Genomic DNA, 18,223 nt, shown 5'->3' with positions numbered 1-18,223 from the left:
GGAGGGGCCAGGCCAGGGCCACCTTGGACCCAGACCCTCCCAGTCTCCTGTACTTCTCTGCCCCAGTGACCAGGGCTATTGGGACTGGTCTTAGAGCAAGGGCACTATCAGTGGCCCAGGGCCTCCAAGGGGCCCACACATCTGCCCAGGACTGCCAGCCCCATGTCCTCTGGCCCCCACAGCCCTGGAAGGCAGAGCACAAGCCAGGCCCTCCCACCTCCCTACTGGCCCACCAGAAGGCACCCCTCAGACAACCTTTTCGGAGCTCCATCGGCTTTAGGGAAGTGCTGCTGGGGCAAGGACGAGCTGTCAATGGGCTTGGTGAACACACCCCTGAAAGAGAGCCCAGAAGGTGCTATGAGCTCCCCAAAGGTAAGAGGACTAGGAAGGCAAGGCTGACCTGGGTGGGCACAGGGAAGCAGGTGGGGTGCTGAGAGCACTCACCGAATGATGTAGCCAGTGGGAGCCCTTGTGCTTGGAGGCCTGCCAGAGGGGAAGGAGGGGTGAGGTGAGGCCTACTTCATCCTGTCCCCAACAACAGTAAGGGGCTTGGCTGGCGGATGTCCTAGTGCAGCAGAAAGGCTTGGTGCCAGCCACCCCCACTCCCTGAGCCAAGTGCCTACTGTGCTCCCCCTCTCTCTCTCATGCTCCCCTGAGGCCCTGACCTGTCCCTGACACAGCCTCCTCCAGGAAGGCACTTGAGGCCCAGAGGGGAAGAGCCAGGCACCTGCCAGCCAAGGGCTGGTAACCTCCCTTCCCATTCCTCTGGCCCCTTGGATGGCACATGCCAAGTCTTGATGGAGGTTTGAGATCAGAGGGCATAGCCAGGGCTTGGTCACTGGCTGGAATATAGAAGGCTGTGGTGCTGTGACCTCCTTGGCAGCACCCGAGGGGGCTCAGAGAACTCAAGGGAGCCAAGGGACACAGGCAAGGAGCTGGCAGTGAGGTCCAGTCAGTTGTGGGCTTGGGGGCACGTGATAAAGGCCCTTCTAAAGAGTTTTCCTCATGGGTGGGTGAGAAAACAAGGTAGATGGTCCCCCTGTCCAGAAGTCCAGGGCCTTGGGGCTGGAGCAGCAGACTCAGGCCTGAGGACAACGCAGAACCCCAGCATTCTCCATCCCCATAGGGTCTGTCCTTAACAGAGGATGGCCTCCTGGAGGTGGCCAACTTGCAGGAACCCTGGGGTATCACTTTCCTGAGGACAGGGCCTGTGTCCTGGTCACTACTGTATCCTCTGTGCCCAGCACAAGACCTGGCAGGGAGTGGCACTGAATCCTCGAGGGAGGGCAAGACCATAGTCGCCAGAGGCAGCCTGGCAGGTCAGCAGTGAACTTGGGGCCCTACCTTCCGGCTGCTGCCACTGCCTCTACCACCACCTGAGAGGCCACCTGCCAGATGTTTGAAGCAAGAAGCAAGCCCGCATTTCCCGGTCCCCTCATCTCTCAGAAGCAGTTCCTCTGGACACCAGCAGGGCACACTCCCACCTCAGAGTCCCCCATGGAGACTGTCATGGAAAAATCCTCCAAATAGAGGCCAGCTCGCCTTGGTCAGCTGACAAAAGACATCACCTTGACCTCAGGAGACAGCTGGAGCAAACCTGTGCATGTCCATTGGCATGCTACTTAGCAAGTGTGCTCAGCAGTCGGGGCTACCTGCAGGAGCGAGGCCCTGTGACTCCTGAAGCTGCCCAAAGAGCCTCAGAGATGTTCTTGCTCCCTGCAGGGACAGGTTTCAGAATAAGAGTCTTCTTCTTATTGAGAGCTTTGATCTCAGTTGACAGCTAGAACCTGGTAGGCCCAGCAAGGGGTCAGCTGGCCCCACAACACACAGCAAGGCCAGTGGTCTGGACCAGTGACTCCTGCGCTATATTTCCCCATGGACACCAAAGTACTCACCACAGTCCCTTCATCTCCCTTCTTGGCTCCGGCTCCCTTCCTGACCCTGTCCCCTTCATTCTGCTCGCCCCTCCCTGCTGCACAGTTGGCCCCATGCCACAGGAGAGTCCCTGGGGCCCACCACCAACCACCTGGGCACCACATCTTACCTGGCCTTGGCGACCTCCCCAGCTGATGTAAAGGATGTGGCACGACTCCGGCCTGAGGGCAGCTCTCTGGGGAAAGATAGGTCCTGAAAGAGTGGCTCCTGGGCTCCCTGCCACCAAAAGCCCTGCAGCCTCCATCCCAGGGGCTGCCTGCCAAGCCACACCACTCCTGCCTGGCTGTCTCCTTCCTGGGCACCTGGGGGCTTTCCTAGCCCCTGGCCTTTCCCATGCTCTGCCCTATACATGGCCTTATTGCTATGGTCCCATAGGCTGCAGCCCCCACATCACTGCCATCTCTCTCAGCCTCTGGGACTTACATGGTGCGGCCCTCTGATTCATCCTGCTTGGTGATCCAGCTCTTGTCCCCCTTCAGTGTGGTTCGCACCTTCATCTGCTTGAGGACGTTATTGCGCTCCTCCTCACCTGGTGGCAGAGGCTTCCCTGTCGGGGGGCAAGTTCAAACAGCCTCAGAAGGGGAGCCCCAGCCCTAGGACCCCGGGCCTCCTTTCCAGCCCTCCCAACATGCTGCTCTCCCTTTGCTGTCTGCCCAGCACTCGTGGCCCTCTCAGGGCAGGCTGGGAAGAAGGCAGCCATGCACCAAGCTCAGGGCAAGAGAGGGTTCAGGTCTCACCTTTGGAACTGCCTCCGAGGGCTGAAATACTCATGATGCTTGTTCTGCAGGACCCTTGTCAGTTAATTCAATGGGGCTTCTGGGGACAAAGGCAAGTACATGCTTGTCATTTTATGCATTTGTAATGGCTTGAGGGTCACCATGAGCTGGGCTCCTGGCACACCAAAGTCATCCAGACTTTCCCTTGGGTGTTGGGGGTGCCAAGAGCTGGCAGAGTCCTAGATGTAGACAGAGGCCAGGGAGCAAGCACTCACTGGACCTGCCACTGGCCAGTGGCACACCCACCTGTCTGCCTGGGGCTTCCCACCTGGGAAACAAGGGTACTAATGGATGGGGAGTATGGGGAGACAGCAGGCAGCAGGGGAGCATCCACAGTGACACCCAAAGAAAAACACCTTCAGGGCAGGCAGATGGCCTGGGACTCGGGGTGGGGCTGGAAGCCCACCTGCTTTGTGGTCAGACAACTGTTTTCAATCTCTAGGGCAGACTTTGGGCAGGTCAGCTAGCCTCTGCGGGATACCTCAGAGCGCCCCCTGGATACTATCATGGAAAATTCCTCCAAACAGAGACCAGCTCCCCTTGGTCAGTTTCTCCATTAGTAAAATGGTAGTAAAGTCTACTTTTCAGAATTGCTGTGAGGACAAATGAGTCTATGTTCCCGTAAGTGCCTGGCACCACCTGGTACAGCACAGATCACTGAGAAGTTGGACAGGAACAAAGGAGCAGTGACTCTCCATCTGTCCTTGCTGGGAGAGGGGCACTCAGTGGTCCCCAATCAGTACAAAAGTGGTCTGGGGGCATGTAGCCGTATTTGGTTCTTTTCCCCACCTCCAGTGGAAAGCCCAGGGTCCCACCACCGACTCCTAGTGGTCCTCAGGGACCAGGCAAGGGTGGGGATGTGCTTCTTCTCACCCTGCTCTTCCCTTGCCTGCTCTCTGGCCTGAATCTGTCTGCCCTTGAGCCAGGTGCTGCCCTCCTGTGGCAGGTGAGGGATGGGCTGTGGTGGTCTCCGAGGCCTTCACAGCACCATGATAGCTGTTTGCCAAGAGGAGGAAACCAGGTCTTCAAGCTGGAAATGATCCAGAGCTGCAAGGGGACAGAGGCCCAGGTCGTGGGTCAGGACACTGCCCTGAATGGCCACAAGAGAGGGGCTGGGGGCTCAGGTGTAAGGGCATGATGGGAAGCAAAGCCTGGCTGTGCTGACACAGCCCCAGGGCCTGGCACCCTCAGAGCCCATCCAGGGCTACGCCCTGACCAGCCTGGCACAAGCTGCCAGGGCCAGGCTATGTTTCCATGGAGGTGAGGGGTACACTGAAATGGCCAGGGCAGGGAGCCGAGAGCAAACCAAATTCACCACATTAGCAAGAGCTAGCTCCTCCATAAACTGCACTGAACGAGCAGCCCAGGTGGCCCAGGTCTGCTGCCGGCCAGGAACAGCACCTCATCACCACCAGTGGGAGCCCCATGTGCTCAGCCCTGCACCACGGCTGCCACGTCAAGGGTTTCGTTGAGTGGAGCTCATTCCATGGGTGATCCTAGGACCACACAGGCCCAGCTGTCCCCATCCCAGCAGCCTGTGCAGTGGCCCCACAGGCAGGACACACAGGCAAGCCTGTGAAGCCTGAGATCTTAGTCTCTTGGTCTCCTGATGCCATTGACTGACTTTGAGAACTTGGGATAGTCCTCACCCCCTCGCGGCCTCGGCTGCTCACATACAGGAGGAAGAGGGGCACTACTGGGTCTTCAGGGTCCTCCTAACTTTGCTGGGCCAACTTGTTGGCATAATTCATTTTGTGCAGGGCACCTCAAAGACATACTCCTTTCTAAAGCCTCAGGGACCATGTCTACACATGACCTTGGCAAGCAGGTGAAGGGCATCCACAGTGTTGGGAGCAAACTCCATCCCAGGCCCAGCACTAGACCCAGAAACTTATCAGTTCCCCCTTGACAAACCCAATGGTTGCCAAGAAGTTTCCTGCCAAATCAGAGCCAAATAAGCCATTTTCAATCAAGACAGACTTATGCCTGTGAATGACACAGGCAGAGGGGCCACTGGTAATTCCCAGGCCAAAGGGCAGGAACATGTGCAAAATCCCCCAGCAAGAGGGAGCAGAAGCCCATACCACCTCGGGCCTCATCTTGACAGTGAAGACCCCAATCAAAGGACTCACAGATAACTGTCCACCTCTCCTGGCTGCATCTCAGAAGTCAGAAAGATCTCTGCCTGCATAGTCCTTCCAGACTGTGAGTCAGTCTGCTCTGTAAAGGGATGAGTCCTGGATGTGGTCAACAAATGGGGCTCAGATCTATGCCCCAGCTGGGAAGCTGCCCTCTCCCTCCTGTTTGCCACCCGCCTCTACCAGCCTTAGTTCAGGCCATGATCACTTCTCACCTCTGCCCTGGTCCCAGCCCCTGCCTTCATCCATCCTCCTCCCAGCAACACCCATCAGCTCCTATCCCACAGGGCCCATGTCAGTCTCATGCTTCCACCTGTCCCTGAGACTGGGGGCAGACTCACCAGTCACCTGACCCTACTTCTTTTCCCCCAATGTTGACACTGTGCTCCACGCAAAACTCAGAGTCCATAGAAGGTGGCCCTGCCAAGGGAATACCTGTGCCTTTGTGTATGCTGGTCCCCACGCCAGGAATGTCCTCCCAACTCCTACTGCTGAGCTGAGCCCTACTTCTCCCTCAGGGCCCAGTCATACAGGCCAGCCCCACTCCTACCCACAGTCAGGCTCAGGCCTGGGCACCTTGGTACAGTTGCCCCAAGTCTTCCAGTCTTCCAGAGGGTGCCTAGGCCCCACCCTTGCTGAGCACCCTTTCTGGCAGCTCTTACATGCTGTCGGGAGTGTTTGCAAGGACTGCTTTCTGCATGTCTCAGGGGCTCGAGGATCAGGCCACGGGCCCAGCAGCCCCTCACAACTGCACAAGTACAACAAAGACACACACAAGAGGGGGTGGAAATCTCGCAATAATCTAAATGCCCAATAGCCATATTTTTCTTAATATAGTCCATCCATCCCAGCAAATACTGTGCAGCTATGACCAATGACACTGATACATAGCATTGAACGTGCCTTCATTACTGTTTGTTCTTTCCATGCATCGTTAAGTGAAAAGTGCCTTCTGAAACAGGATGTGCAGGATGGCGTCATTTAGGTAAAAATATGTTTACTTAAAAATGCACAGAGAAAGAAACATCTGAAAGTTTATACACCAGAGAATTTCGCCCCTCTTTGTATTTCTAATTTCCCCATCATGAATATGTATTGTACGTGTGATTAAGATGAAACAAACACTGTTCTAAACCAAGTGAAAAGGAAACCAGGGCTGCTTGCGTAGCCAATGATTGGTCTGAAGAGTAGATGCCAGGCAGCAGTGCCCAGGAGGGACAGGGAGGTGAGGAGAGAGGACACGGATGCAGAGAGTGCTCTCCCTGGGGTAGAAATCCCAGGAGACCTGGGGTGGGAAAGGTGAAGGGGGAGGCGACTGGCCCCTAGGAGGGGCAGGAAGGCACCTGAGGCCCACTGAGAGCCCCTCTGCCCAGAGAACGAAGTAGTCGAGGGGACAGGGACAACTGATTGCTCATGAGGCTCACAAGCAGCAGGCCTGGCGAGTGCAGCACTAATTGTCATTCAGGTGTGGACACATGTGTTCCAACACCATCCTGGAATGCCTACTCCTGCTCTCTCTGCTATAAATAGGGGCACAACCCTGGGTTCCCTGGGCAGCAGGAACCTGCCAGAGATGGCCACAGCAAATACCTGGGCTCCACAGCTGGTACCTGGGCACTCTCTACCCTTTGAAGGCAGTCATCATCAGACACAGATTCAGGCAGCTGTGGGCAAAGCCTCCTGCCCTCCTCCAGGACTGTACCCAGTTCCCAACCACCAAACTGTGAGAAGACCCAGCCCCTGGACTGTTGCTTGGGCTCTTCCCTTCAATGGGGCCCCAGGCAAAGATAACAATGCCAGTGTCCCTTTATAGAGCACATTCCTTGCACCAGGCAGGCTACCTGCACACACAGTCCAGGAATCAGTGTATGATGTTGGGTGGCACAGCTACAACCCACAGGTAGGAAGTATAGTGTCTTCTCTGCTTCACCCCTAGCAAAGGGAGACCAGGAGTGTCAGTGACTGGCCCCAGGAAACACCCCCCAGGGATGGAAGCCCTGGCCTGCTTGGTGGTCCAGGTAACTCCAAGCACAATAGCATTGTATGCTCCTTGGAGCCAAAGGATAGCACCCAGGTGGCCCAGGCACACCCATCACCAGCCACCTCTACTGCTTCCTCCAAAGCTGGCCACTTGGCCTCAGCAGTCGACTCTCCCCCAAGGGAGAGAGGAGAATCTTCAGACTCAGGCCAACCACACCCTGCCTGTGCTGCTCAGCCTGATCCAGCAGTGACCCCAGACCTAGGACAGCGCACCCACACCCACCCCCACTTCCACAGCCCCACACTTTCCATTTGAGTCCAACACACCAAGCTCTCTTGTGCCTCAGGGCTTGTGGCTAGGATCCAAGATTTAGAAAGTTATAGAAGAAACAGACAGAAACTATTGTGATGGAGGTTCTTTCACCTTCCCACTCACCCCGGGAGGTAAAGAACAAATGTTCCATCTCTAGCCAACTTCACAAGCAAAGCCAGGGACCTCCTACCTGCCCAGGCCTTTTAGTTGTCCTCTTCTTCAGGGAACATGGGCTTCTTTTAACACCTACTAGGCCAGCCTGACCCATTAGCCCTGACATTCCACAAAGGCCAGCCCTCTGTTTACACCTCTGCTCCTCTTCCCACTCTCTCAGCAAGGCTGTGGTCCTGCTTAGTGGGCCTCCTCCTCAGAGGACATCTCCAGGCTTGAACATATGACCCCTCTCTGGAGTTTTCCTTCCCATGGCATGGGTGTCTTGATAGCCCATATAAGCCTATTTCTAGATAGCACAGCCACTGTGTGGACCTTTTCAATACCATGGTTCCCTTTTCTAACCCCAACTGGGAAAAGACTTCCAGTTCTTTGGGAATCTCCATATCACCCAGCTTAGTACTTGGCCTGGGCCACCAAAGGAATGGCCAGCTCATCTGACATCTTCCACATAAACTGTCCCTCCTGGCACACCCCTGGAGCCCCACTAGATGTGGCCCTACTTCGCTGTACCCCTCCCTGTGCTGCTCTGAGCAAAGTTCTACACTCAGACGACACAAGCCTGTCCCAGGACAGGTCAGAACCAAGTCCACTAGCTCTTGAGCAGGCCAGGCCACCTCAGACACTGGCCTACCTTTCTAACCTTTCATCTCCCTCTTTCTTTCTCTACCACTGGCCTGCAGAAGTCTTAGGACAGGTGAGATGAGAAGTGGCAAAGAGGGCAGTCAGGGGAAGCATCACAGGAAGGGCTAGGTGGGAAGAGATGCGGGCAGGCCCTCCTTGAATTCTGATGGCCTCAGAATGCCAATGGCCAACCTCCTTCTCCACATTCCTCCCTGCTACTGTGGCCTCTCAAGGCTGCCCAGCAACCTCCAAGGGAAGGGGCCCCTGGCCCTGATTGAATAGATGGAATCAAGGAGCCAATGAGGTAGCTGCAAGAAGCCTGTTTCCCTGACTCCAGCAAGCCTGGTGTTGCCAGAGGCTGATCAGTGAGTGCATTCAGATTGGCAGGTGAGGGAGGTGACGCATGCACTGGAGTCAGGGGAGTCAGCAGACAATGATGCAGATGCTGGTGCATGAGGAGACGCATGAAGATGGAAGCAGCAGCAGAAGGGGTGTCCTGTCTCCCCACAAGAATGTGCTCTGCCTCCAAGGCAAGATTAACTCAGAGCAAGTTGTGCAGAATTGCCCTCCCTGGGAGGCAGAATGACCCTCCCTGGGAGGCACCTCCCAGAGCAACCCTGAAGTCCCACCGCCCTCTGGCTCAGGGACACAGCCCAGTCATATTCTTGGTCACACTGCACTAAAAATGGCAGAAGAGGAAAACACGGCAGCAAAGGAAGGTGTGTCCTGGGAGAGGGAGACCAAACCCAGGCCACCTTCTGCTTTCAGTTGGGCAGGACCCCAGGGAGCCCTGGACACAGAGGGGCATCTACCCTGGTGGCTGTCTGTGGCCCCCGGGTGTCACCCCTCCTGGGCCCTCACTCTGGTTCTGCTGCTACCCTCACACCAGCCCACCCCACCATCAAAGAGCCCTTCCTGCCTTGTCTGTCCCAGCAGAGCTGGGATGGGCTGGCTTCAGAGAACTGGAGCAAACATCAAGGAGGGGGGGCATGAGGAAGCTGTGCCTCCTAAAATGGGCAGCCTGGCCTAGGCCCATGACATGGGCCCTATGGTGAGGGCTTGTATGAGAGGAGACAGCAGGCTGAGCCATTGCCTTCTCGCACCATGGATGGCAGGGGAGTAGGATGGCTCACAAACTGCAGAAGTGGGGCCTGGATGCCAGGCAGGGCCTCTTAAGTAAACTGAGTGGAAAGAGGGGCAAAACACGCTGAGATGCAGCTGGAGGGCTCTGGGCTTAGCACTTGTCTCAGTGTGCGCACCACGGGCAGAAGCAAGGGCTTTTTTTCTTGAAAGAGAGCTGTGGCTCTGTGCACCTATTAACCGGGAGGAGACCTGGCTCTGCTTCCCAGTGTATGCCAAACTTCTGCAGGGTCTCATCCCAGGCAGCCAGACTCACAGTATCAAACACACAGTTCTGTCTCTTAGAACCAGAGCCTGCAGCTCAGCTCCGGGAAGACCCCTTAGGTGTGCGTCAGGAGTTGGCAAGAGGGCACAGTGATGTGGCAAGTGACATCTGGACAAAGTCATCAAGACTTGGGCCACCTAGTGCAGAAGCTGATGGCTGGGTCAACCTCTGGCCATGTTTTAGGAAAGCTTTGGCTGCAAGCATTTCCACATGGCTCTGGGGCAAGAAGCCCTGATGGAGGCAGAGGCCTAGAATGTGGCTGTGGACCAGTACTTGGGCCCTCATCACTTCAGCGTAAACTTAAGTGCTCCCATCTGGTCACAAGGGACATTGGATAAGGGTGCCAATGACTAATCCATGGAAAAAACTATATGTACAAGAGAGAGCCCAGCTGTTACACCTGTCCCTGCTGGTCCTCCAAGAGCCAGAGCTCAGCTTTACAACCCTGTGGCTCCAGGTTGAAGATGACACTCTGTGCCCATGGGAGGGGGGATGGTCTCAAGGAAATCCGAGTGTCAAGATGCTCCCTGCACCTGTGCATGCAGGGAAGGGGTAGGCCCCAGTATGGCCCCTCTGTGCATCACTTTGGCACAGGGTCCGGACAGTGCTGCTCATGGTGGAAGTGGGGGCAGGGGTCAAAGGCCTAGCATAGCAGGGAGGCTACTGTAGGAAGTGCAAGGACCAGCTGGTGAGCTCCAAGTGCCTGTCATGGGGAGGAGTGTGAGGAGCTGAGGAACAATAGTGGTTAAGGAGCATGGCCTTCGAGCCTGCTAGAGTGCCCTCGTCCAGTCCTTTCTCAAGGTGTGTACTTGGCCAACTGTCTCACTTTGGACCCAGGCTGACCTGAGCCAGCACTGAAGTGGCTGGCCTGATGATGAAATGGTCTATTTTATGAAGCGGCCTCCTGTGGCCAGGTCTCATGAGGCAGGATCAGATTCCCAATCTCCTGCACTGGAGTCTCAGCAGTTGGCAAGACACCAGTCAGCAGACAGGTTGCTTTCCTCTGAGACTGGGACAGAGCAGATACCACTGCCGCAGCTGCTGCCACTGCTGTTGCAAGGATTGGCGAGATGCAGAGGGTCCTTGCAGCAGAGCCAGGGAAAGGAGCCCTTCAGTGGTGATTTAGGGACCTTGGGCTGGGCTGAGCCCCTGAGAGCTAAGCAGCTGGCGCCTGTCTGAGCCCCCTAGTTTACTGCTTAGCACATAGCTCCCAGAATCCCCTGGCTGGCCCCTCTTTTCTATCATGCTCCAGTCCTGGGGCCTATACCTGGAGGCCAACAGGGTGGCAGGAAGGAGGCGCTCCAAGTGGAAGAAAGAGCTGGAAGAGACTTGAGTTGCTGAGGGAAAAAAAATGTAATTTGGAAAAAGAGCGCATGGGGGGTGGTATTTGTAAATGTGCTTTACAGGTAAATGACTTCTGCATGAAAGTCTGGAATTTCACCTCTCCCCATCCCACCCCAAACACCCCAGCTTCTAGACTTCTAGGCATCAGCACTGGAGGGGCCCTGGGAGGCAGATATCCGAGGCGAGCCAGCTCCCCTCCCAAGATGGTGGTGAGCTAGAACCCCAAGGTGGGAAGGGTCCACCTTGAATTAATTTAAAACTCACACTCCTGGGGCCCCAGGACCCCTCCTGGATCTGCTACAATCATTTTCTAGTTCTCAGAAAGCTAGATACAAGTGACTGCTCAGAGGTGGCTTGGCTCAAGGGCCATGGAGGGCTGCTAGGCAGGGCCCTCTGAGATGTCTATATGGACAAGAGGGGGCTGGGCAGGCCAACATGCCCCCTCACCCCAAAAAAGACCGCTGGTCAGAGCCCCCTAGGTGACACATTACCATTGTTAGCAGGGCTTCACCTCCTAGATGCATTATAAAACTGGGCCCAAAGGAACCCTAAGGCTCCCCCTCCACACTGAAAGGCCCTGGCTGCCTTTGCACCCCAGCTGTCTCTGCAGTCTGGGAACCAATCCTAGTAGTTCAGAGTTGCTGTCCCCATGTTCCATCTGCCAACAAGGTAGCAAACAGGGTCAAAAGGGGCTCTGGGGTCATGGAACCCAAGCCCTACTTACACTACCACTCTCTCCCTCTTCCCTGCACCCAGGGATACCCCACATGCTCACTACTGCCGCCCGTTCTGTCTTTGCCAGAGCAGGGCCAATAACAGGAAGTTACCCTACTGGCCCTGACTAACATTGGCCAAAGCTAATTCCTTTTGTCCTAGGTACGGGTGATCACCAATGAGGTTCAAAAGGAAAAGAACCACCCAGCCACCCCTCCCCACCTGCCTCAAGCTCTGAGAGTCCTCCCAGAACCCTTTCCTCACCTTCCCGTGGGCCCCAGGCCCCAAGTCCCCTTAGTTTCACCCTTACCTCTAACACTGCCCCCCATTTCTGGATTAGAATATGGATACCCAGAAAAGAGAAAGCATTAGCGCAAGGTCCCAAGCAGTTAGTAGAGCTGCCCAAGGCTGGGTGCTGGGGAGACAGCCAGGAGTCTGGAGGGAGGAGGGGCCCCCCAAGGGTGCAGCCAGAGCTGCGTTTCCCTAGGAGGCGCCCTTGGCTCAGGCTGAAGGAATGAAAGAATGAGCAGGGGCTCCCGGGGCTGAAGTGGTGAATGAAGCAAGTCCTGGGCTTCGGGTTTGTTTTCCTTTTCAGTCTAAGCAGGCACTGCCTCAATGTAAGCATTTTCACCTGAGATGCACGTTCTTATGACTAAAATCCTTACGTCTATGCTTGCCATAGAAACTGGGAAATTGACCTACTCATCAGAAAGTGGCATGCTGAGCCAACGATCACAGGGACCAGACCAAGGGGACCGGACTGAGTGCCGGAGCTGTGCCCACAGATGGGGCCAAGCCTGAGGACCACCACCAGCAACCTCTGGTGGGCCTGCCCACACTGAGGTCTCATCTCCGGCCCAGGGGGTGCCTCCAGACCTCCAGGAGGGGTGGGTCTGGGTGGGTCTGCTCAGCCACCTCACTGCCCAGGGAAACCCCAAGGGCAGCTCTGACAGGAGGGACTCAGCAGGCGTTAGTGGGAAAGCTGAGGGACGACTCCCTTAGTGGAGGACTCCCAGGCCCACCTCCCTGACCAAAGAAGGTGCCTCCCCTGTCCCCGTCTCCCTCTTGAAATGGGAAGTACACATGCCTCCCATAGGAAAAGCCTAGACGGTGTTTCTGAAAGTGGCCTCTGGGTCCTCCTGGCAGCCAAGTCAGCTGGGACATATGCTTAAGCTGCAGATTCCTTGCTGCCTCCTCACCTCCGAGTGTGAGTCTGTGCATTAAACACAGAGAATGACACCCAGACCCACCCCTCCTGCTTCCCTGTCCACACCCTCTAAGCTCCCTGTCATCCTGCGCCCAGCACCCAACCCAGAGAGCAAGCACAGGACACCACCAAATACCAAATGCTTTGATGTATCCTTGAGAAGCTAACCTGCCTCAGTTCCTACTTCTCAAATGGCACTTGAGTAAGTCCCTCTCTATGCCTCAGTTGGAAAATGAACTGACGTCATGTCTGCCCACCTCTTGACCCTCCATGGCCACGAGTAAGAAAACTCATGAGAAATGTGTCAAATCATTAACAGTGGGAATTCAGGTAAAGCTTTGGGAATTCTCTGCACGATTCTTACAACTTTTCCGTGAGTTTTAAATTAATTCAAGATGAAAAATTAAAGATAAAAAGTGAGAACAGGGACAGGCTTGGTTGTCCCAACTACTCAGGAGGCTCCAGTGGGAGTGTTGCTTGAGCCCAGGAGTTGAATAATTGCTGTACTCTGGCCTGAGTGACATAGCAAGACCTCATCTCTAAATTTAAAAAAAGTGAAAACAAAAAAGAAAGCAAATCAGACAACTGAAGCAGGCATCAGAAATGACCCTAAGATTTAAGTGATCTTTAGCCCATAATTGAACTATGGGTAGACACTGTACATATCACCAGGGCAGAGCAGCAGTGATTTACAAACTACTTTCTTCAGGTCAGAGGGGCATGTCCTGGCTAGCTTCACTCTCCCCACCCCAAGCCCCAGCTCTGCCACCCTTCCTGATAGAAGTGCCACCTCTGAGGCCAGGTGCAGTGGCTCACACCTATAATCCTAGCACTCTGAGAAGCCAAGGTGGGTGGATTGCCTGAGCTCACAGGTTCAAGACCAGCCTGAGCCAGAGCGAGACCCTGCCTCTGAAAATAGCCAGGCATTGTGGCAGGTGCCTGTAGTCCCAGCTACTTGGGAGGCTGAGGCAAGAGAATTGCTTGAGCCCAAGAGTTTGAGGTTGCTGTGTGCTATGACAGAGCTGGGAAGGGCCTCCGAGGTGGCACTCTATCAGGAAGGGTGGCACTGCACTCTACCGAGGGCAACCAAGTGAGACTCTGACTCAAAAAAAAAAAGAAATACCACGAATAGGCACCCAGCTATTTGTGGGCTATACAGCAGGTGCTCTGGCTGCAGCTGTCCTTCCATACAGGTAAGAAAACCAAGGCCACCAGAGGTTGTGTGATATATTCACATTTGCACAACTGGGTGATGGCCAAGCTGGGGTTTGAACCCAGCCTGACCTCTGAGATATCCTCTTAACCACCAGGCTGTAAAGATGCCACCCTCACCTGTAACATACCCTACAGGGCATGAGACAGTGGACAGTTTATCCCCCTGCTCCACATCACAAGGCCCTGGCCAGCTCCCCAGCCCTCAGAAGCAATGATGTCAACCTCTCCTGAGTGTCCTTAGGCAGGCAGGTTCCCCCACTACACTGCCCTTGTCCTAGCATCTGCCAGCTCTTTTCCTGCACACTGGGAACAAATGCAGAGCCCCTGATATGGTCCCACGCATAGTGGCCAAAGGCCTAGCATGCCTTGTGGGTTGCTGCCTAGCACTTTAGAACAATGGGAAGTAGTTCTGTTTTCTAGCACTGGTCCTGTCCCATGCTACCAGGGGACTGGCAGCCTCAGGGCTCAGCAAGCAGGAGAGTTTGAATTACATGTGACCTGGAACCTTTTGGGCTGTGGTTTAAAGTAAGATCCAGACAAAAGGGATCAGTCACCTGTGAAAGCTTGAGTGGGGAAGGATGAAGGTTAACTCTTGGCTCCCAGAATGCACTGAGCCAGAATTGGGGGCATTTTCTTGGCACACAACTGAGGACAGTTCAGGGAATAGGTGCCAATGCCTACTGTGGATAGGTCCCAGGCTCCGAGCTCAGGAAGCTGCGGGGATGCTGGGCAGAAAGGCAAGGAGCATAAGGAAGGTTGGGGGAGGCTGAGGTGGGGCAGTGGTAGCCCCAGGACCACTGTTCCTACATAAGGAGGGCCTTCTCTGGAGTCTGGAATTGAGCTGAGCAGGAAGTGAGGTGGACAATCACTACTGCCATTTCCATTCACTTGGCAGCTCCTTAATAAGTGGCCTCTCTGCCTCCCCAGATAGACGGTTACTCCTTGGGCAAGATGTGAGGCCAATTTCCCTTTGGGTCTCCATATGGGAGGGCAGGAAGAGCTGGAGCTGGTCTATCAGGAATACAGGGCATTTAGACTCAAGCAGCCCCAAAAGATGAACAGGCCTTGACCTGGTGGCTGCTGAGCTGCTCTTCCTGCCTCCAAGTCTCCCTCCTCTAGAAAGTCTTCCCTGACATTCCCAGCCAAGGGTGCTTTCCTGGTCCTGGAGCAAGGGCCCCTAATGTTTTCACGCCACTCATGTGGTCCTAGGCCACCTCTTTTGCTGACTCCTGAGTGTTGAGAGGATGGAGATAAACAGATCTTGAGCACCTGCTGTTTACCAGGGTCTGGGAATTGCTGGAAGGAGTGGGAGGGGAAGGTGAGTGGGATCTGCTCCTTTTTATTCTGGAATGGCCTGTGGGCAATGAGGGGACAGCACAGCACCAAGGCCTGCCAGGAAGCTGGCCCCTAGTCTGTGCATCTGTGTCTTGGCCACTTGCTGGCCTCTGAGCTGCCTCTGGTTTTTCAGATGGGATAGGGGAGGCTCCGAGAAGGTGGGACCTCCCCCAGGCTCCCTCTGCAGCTTTCCTGCACTGGGAGGAGTGGGAAGGAACAGAGCTGGAGCCATGTGACCCAGAACCTTCTCCCCACTCTTCAAGTCTGTCAACCTGTGAGACCTGGCTTCCTGCCCCCAGCTAGGTGCCTTGACCAGATATGGGAAGGGCCAGGAGACCAAGGTTAACATTAGTCCTGGCGCCAGAGGCCTGGGCCACTGCTGAGTGGAGTGCAAAAGACTCCCTTTCAGGGTTCGTGGAGTGTGAGCAGAGCACCTTACCCTCTACCAGTTTTGGTCCTGCAATTGTTGCTGCACAGCCTGCCAGATGTCGAGGCAAAGTGCAAATGGCTTGGTGAAAACACAGTTCCTTTGGCACATCGAATGTTCCAAAGCCCTAGCATACCCACCACCTGTCTTATCTGAACCCCCCGCAGTCCTGACTGGGAGGTGGCCTAGCCTGTTACTCCCCTGGACTGATGGAAATGCCCAGGTGCCGCCAGCTCAGAAGCAGCAGAGCAGACATGAGGACCTGAGCTTTCGGCCTTTTTCTAAGGCAGAGCAATACTCTGCCTTTCCAAAGAGGACAGCTCTTGGCTTTCCCTGCCCCCATCAAAACAATCCACCAGAGTCAGTGCACTGCAGATTGCTGGATAAACACCCAGCAACACCCGATTCTGCGCCTTCTGTCAGAGCATGAACAGCTAGCTACCTTCCCCAGTGCCCTCCCAGAGATTCTCTGTGCCCAGCATATGCCCATCACAGGCCACCAGGCAGCCACTTTCCTTAGGCCCTAGGGCAAGTGAGGGGGTCTTCAAGGTGAGAGCCAGGCCCTAGGTCTTCTCTGGGGTTTCCTCATCCATAAAATGAACAAGGGGAACTGAGGAATCTGAGATTCCCTGATTCTTACAGGCCTGCAATCAACTCTCAGAGTACCCTGGTCCCAGGCCATTTACTAACAATCAAACCATCTCTTCCAGAAGGGGCCCCCAGAGAGGGAGCAGGCCAGCAAGGGGGCCACTTGCCTGGGTCGGGCACGCTGGCGTCCTCTGCCTCTCTCTTCACTCAAAGTGAAAACCAGAAAGCCAGTCTCTTCACTCAAAGTGAAAACACTAGCTCCCCACGGGCCCCAAGGAGGGATGCTTAGAGTGGGTGAGGATTACGGATGGGGAAACTGAGGCCCTGACTTGTCCCCAGCTGTACACGGACCGGGTATCTCCCGCTGCCTCCCCGCTGGGGCGCTTCCGATGGCGACTCGACAGCCCTACCTGGCACAGGTGCCCGGCTTGTGGGGCGGGCGGAGGGTCGGGCGGGCTCGGGGCGCGGGCTCCCTCGGGTGGGCAGCGCCCGGCCAGGCCAGGCCGGGCCAGGGAGGCGGGCGCGGGGCGCGGGGCGCGGGCGCAGGGGGAGCAGAGAGGGAGGCTAGGCAGCGCGGACTGGGCTCCGCCCGCGGGAGAACAAACAGGTTTTCTCTGGCCTCCCGGAGCCTCGCCCCTCGCCCCTCCCCTCGGCCGGCCCCTTCCCCTGCCCTCTCCTGGGGTAGGTAGATGCGCCTGGCACATTCCGCACATTCTCCCGCCAGTGTCCTCGCCCGCCCGCCCCCTCCCGGCCCCGCCCGCGGGGCTGCGGGAGAAATCAAGACCCGGGCAGCCCTCGCCGAGCCGGCGAGGAAAACTTCCAGGCCAATTCCTCTGGGATCGCGGCCCCGGGCCGGGCAGTCTCTGCCACGTGAAGGGCCCCGCTGCCTAGTTGCGCGATCTGGCCCCGGCCCTGGGCCAACGACTTGCACAGATGCTGTCGGGTTAATTCTGCGCAGAACTACCGTTCCTAGATCCATTTTACAGATGGAGATTCCAGACAGGGCGGGAGGGGCGTGGGGCTGGCGGCTGAGATCATACAGGAAGTCCCTGAGCCAGGGAAGGAGGAGAAGAAAGTGAGGCAGCCGCTCACTATGGAAGGCCATCCTCGGAAGACCTTAGGCGCCTGAGGCACAGCAAACAGGGCCACCTCACAGGGCGGGTAGGGAGACACAGCCAGACAGTCCCAGAAAATGCAGTTGAATGCACGTTTGCCCTCCTTCGTGCCTACTGAGTATTTGCCCTCTGCAAGGCCTGGGCTGGGGCTGAGGTGGAGAGAGCACCACCTCCCAGGTGAGGGGTCTGTTAATCCAACCCCAGAAATGGTGTAAAGTTGGCCAAGAGTTGGAGTGGGAGGATGATAGGCTCAAAATTATGGACTCCAGGTTCTCCTTCACCAGGCCTGCCTGGTCTCCATTCTCACGGGCCTCCCATCCTCCCCTTTCTCTAGGTGCCCACTGCCACCACCCTAGTCCAAGCCCTGCCTGCAGGACCAGCCTCTCTGCTGGTATCCCCACCTCTGTTCTTGCCTTCCTTCCTCTCAGCTTCTACACAGAAGTCCGGTTGATAGTTCACATGTGGCACAAGTCTCTCATGCCTTCCCTTTGACTTGGGATAAAAGCCAAACTCCTCTCTCTGGGTCCAGCCACTCTGGCTCTGCCCCTTCAAGGCTGCCTTCTGTCTTTTTTTTTTTTTTTGTGGTTTTTGGCCAGGGCTGGGTTTGAACCCTCCACCTCCAGCATATGGGACCGGTGCCCTACTCCTTGAGCCACAGGTGCTGCCCGTCTTCTGTCTTCTGAATGCATCACATGTGCTGTCACCTTGGGGTGAATGCCCTTCATACCCATGTGGGACTAGCAGACACTTAGTCATTCTCCAAGACTTCACTCAAGTGCCCGTAAAGCCTCTCCTTGCCTGCCACCCAGTTAAGCAGATTACTTCCTTCTGGGCACTCCCCTGGTTCCTCCACAGGATACCAAGTAGCTGTCACCTTGTATTGCTCTAGACTGAACTCCAGAAAGACTCATCATTGGTCAAGGGAATGAGCACAGA

The 18,223-nt window shown here is 55.9% G+C and overlaps 1 protein-coding gene across 10 annotated transcripts in view; it reads right to left on the bottom strand.

Annotated features, from left to right (window-relative positions):
• Positions 1 to 16,737, bottom strand: part of ZNF185 (zinc finger protein 185 with LIM domain) — a 62,120-nt gene extending 45,383 nt beyond the window's left edge. For 7 of the 10 annotated variants that reach the window (XM_053580223.1, XM_053580230.1, XM_053580232.1 and 4 more), the window contains exons 1-7: positions 16,583 to 16,737; positions 3,585 to 3,758; positions 2,673 to 2,751; positions 2,359 to 2,482; positions 2,045 to 2,110; positions 445 to 483; positions 256 to 333 (exon numbers count right to left, since the gene is read on the bottom strand). In XM_053580223.1, coding sequence (XP_053436198.1) covers positions 256 to 333; positions 445 to 483; positions 2,045 to 2,110; positions 2,359 to 2,482; positions 2,673 to 2,706 — 341 coding nt within the window. In that variant the 5' untranslated portion in view covers positions 2,707 to 2,751; positions 3,585 to 3,758; positions 16,583 to 16,737. Of the gene's footprint in view, positions 1 to 255; positions 334 to 444; positions 484 to 2,044; positions 2,111 to 2,358; positions 2,483 to 2,672; positions 2,752 to 3,584; positions 3,759 to 4,843; positions 4,932 to 16,582 lie in introns of all 10 variants that reach the window. The other 3 variants (XM_053580225.1, XM_053580226.1, XM_053580224.1) reach the window with 3 other exon arrangements.
• Positions 16,738 to 18,223: the final 1,486 nt, after the last annotated feature.

Source organism: Nycticebus coucang, chromosome X (assembly GCF_027406575.1).
Source record: "Nycticebus coucang isolate mNycCou1 chromosome X, mNycCou1.pri, whole genome shotgun sequence".
NCBI lineage: Eukaryota > Metazoa > Chordata > Mammalia > Primates > Lorisidae > Nycticebus > Nycticebus coucang.
Note: the sequence above shows the minus strand (reverse complement) of the source record. Positions and strands in the feature narration are given on the sequence as shown.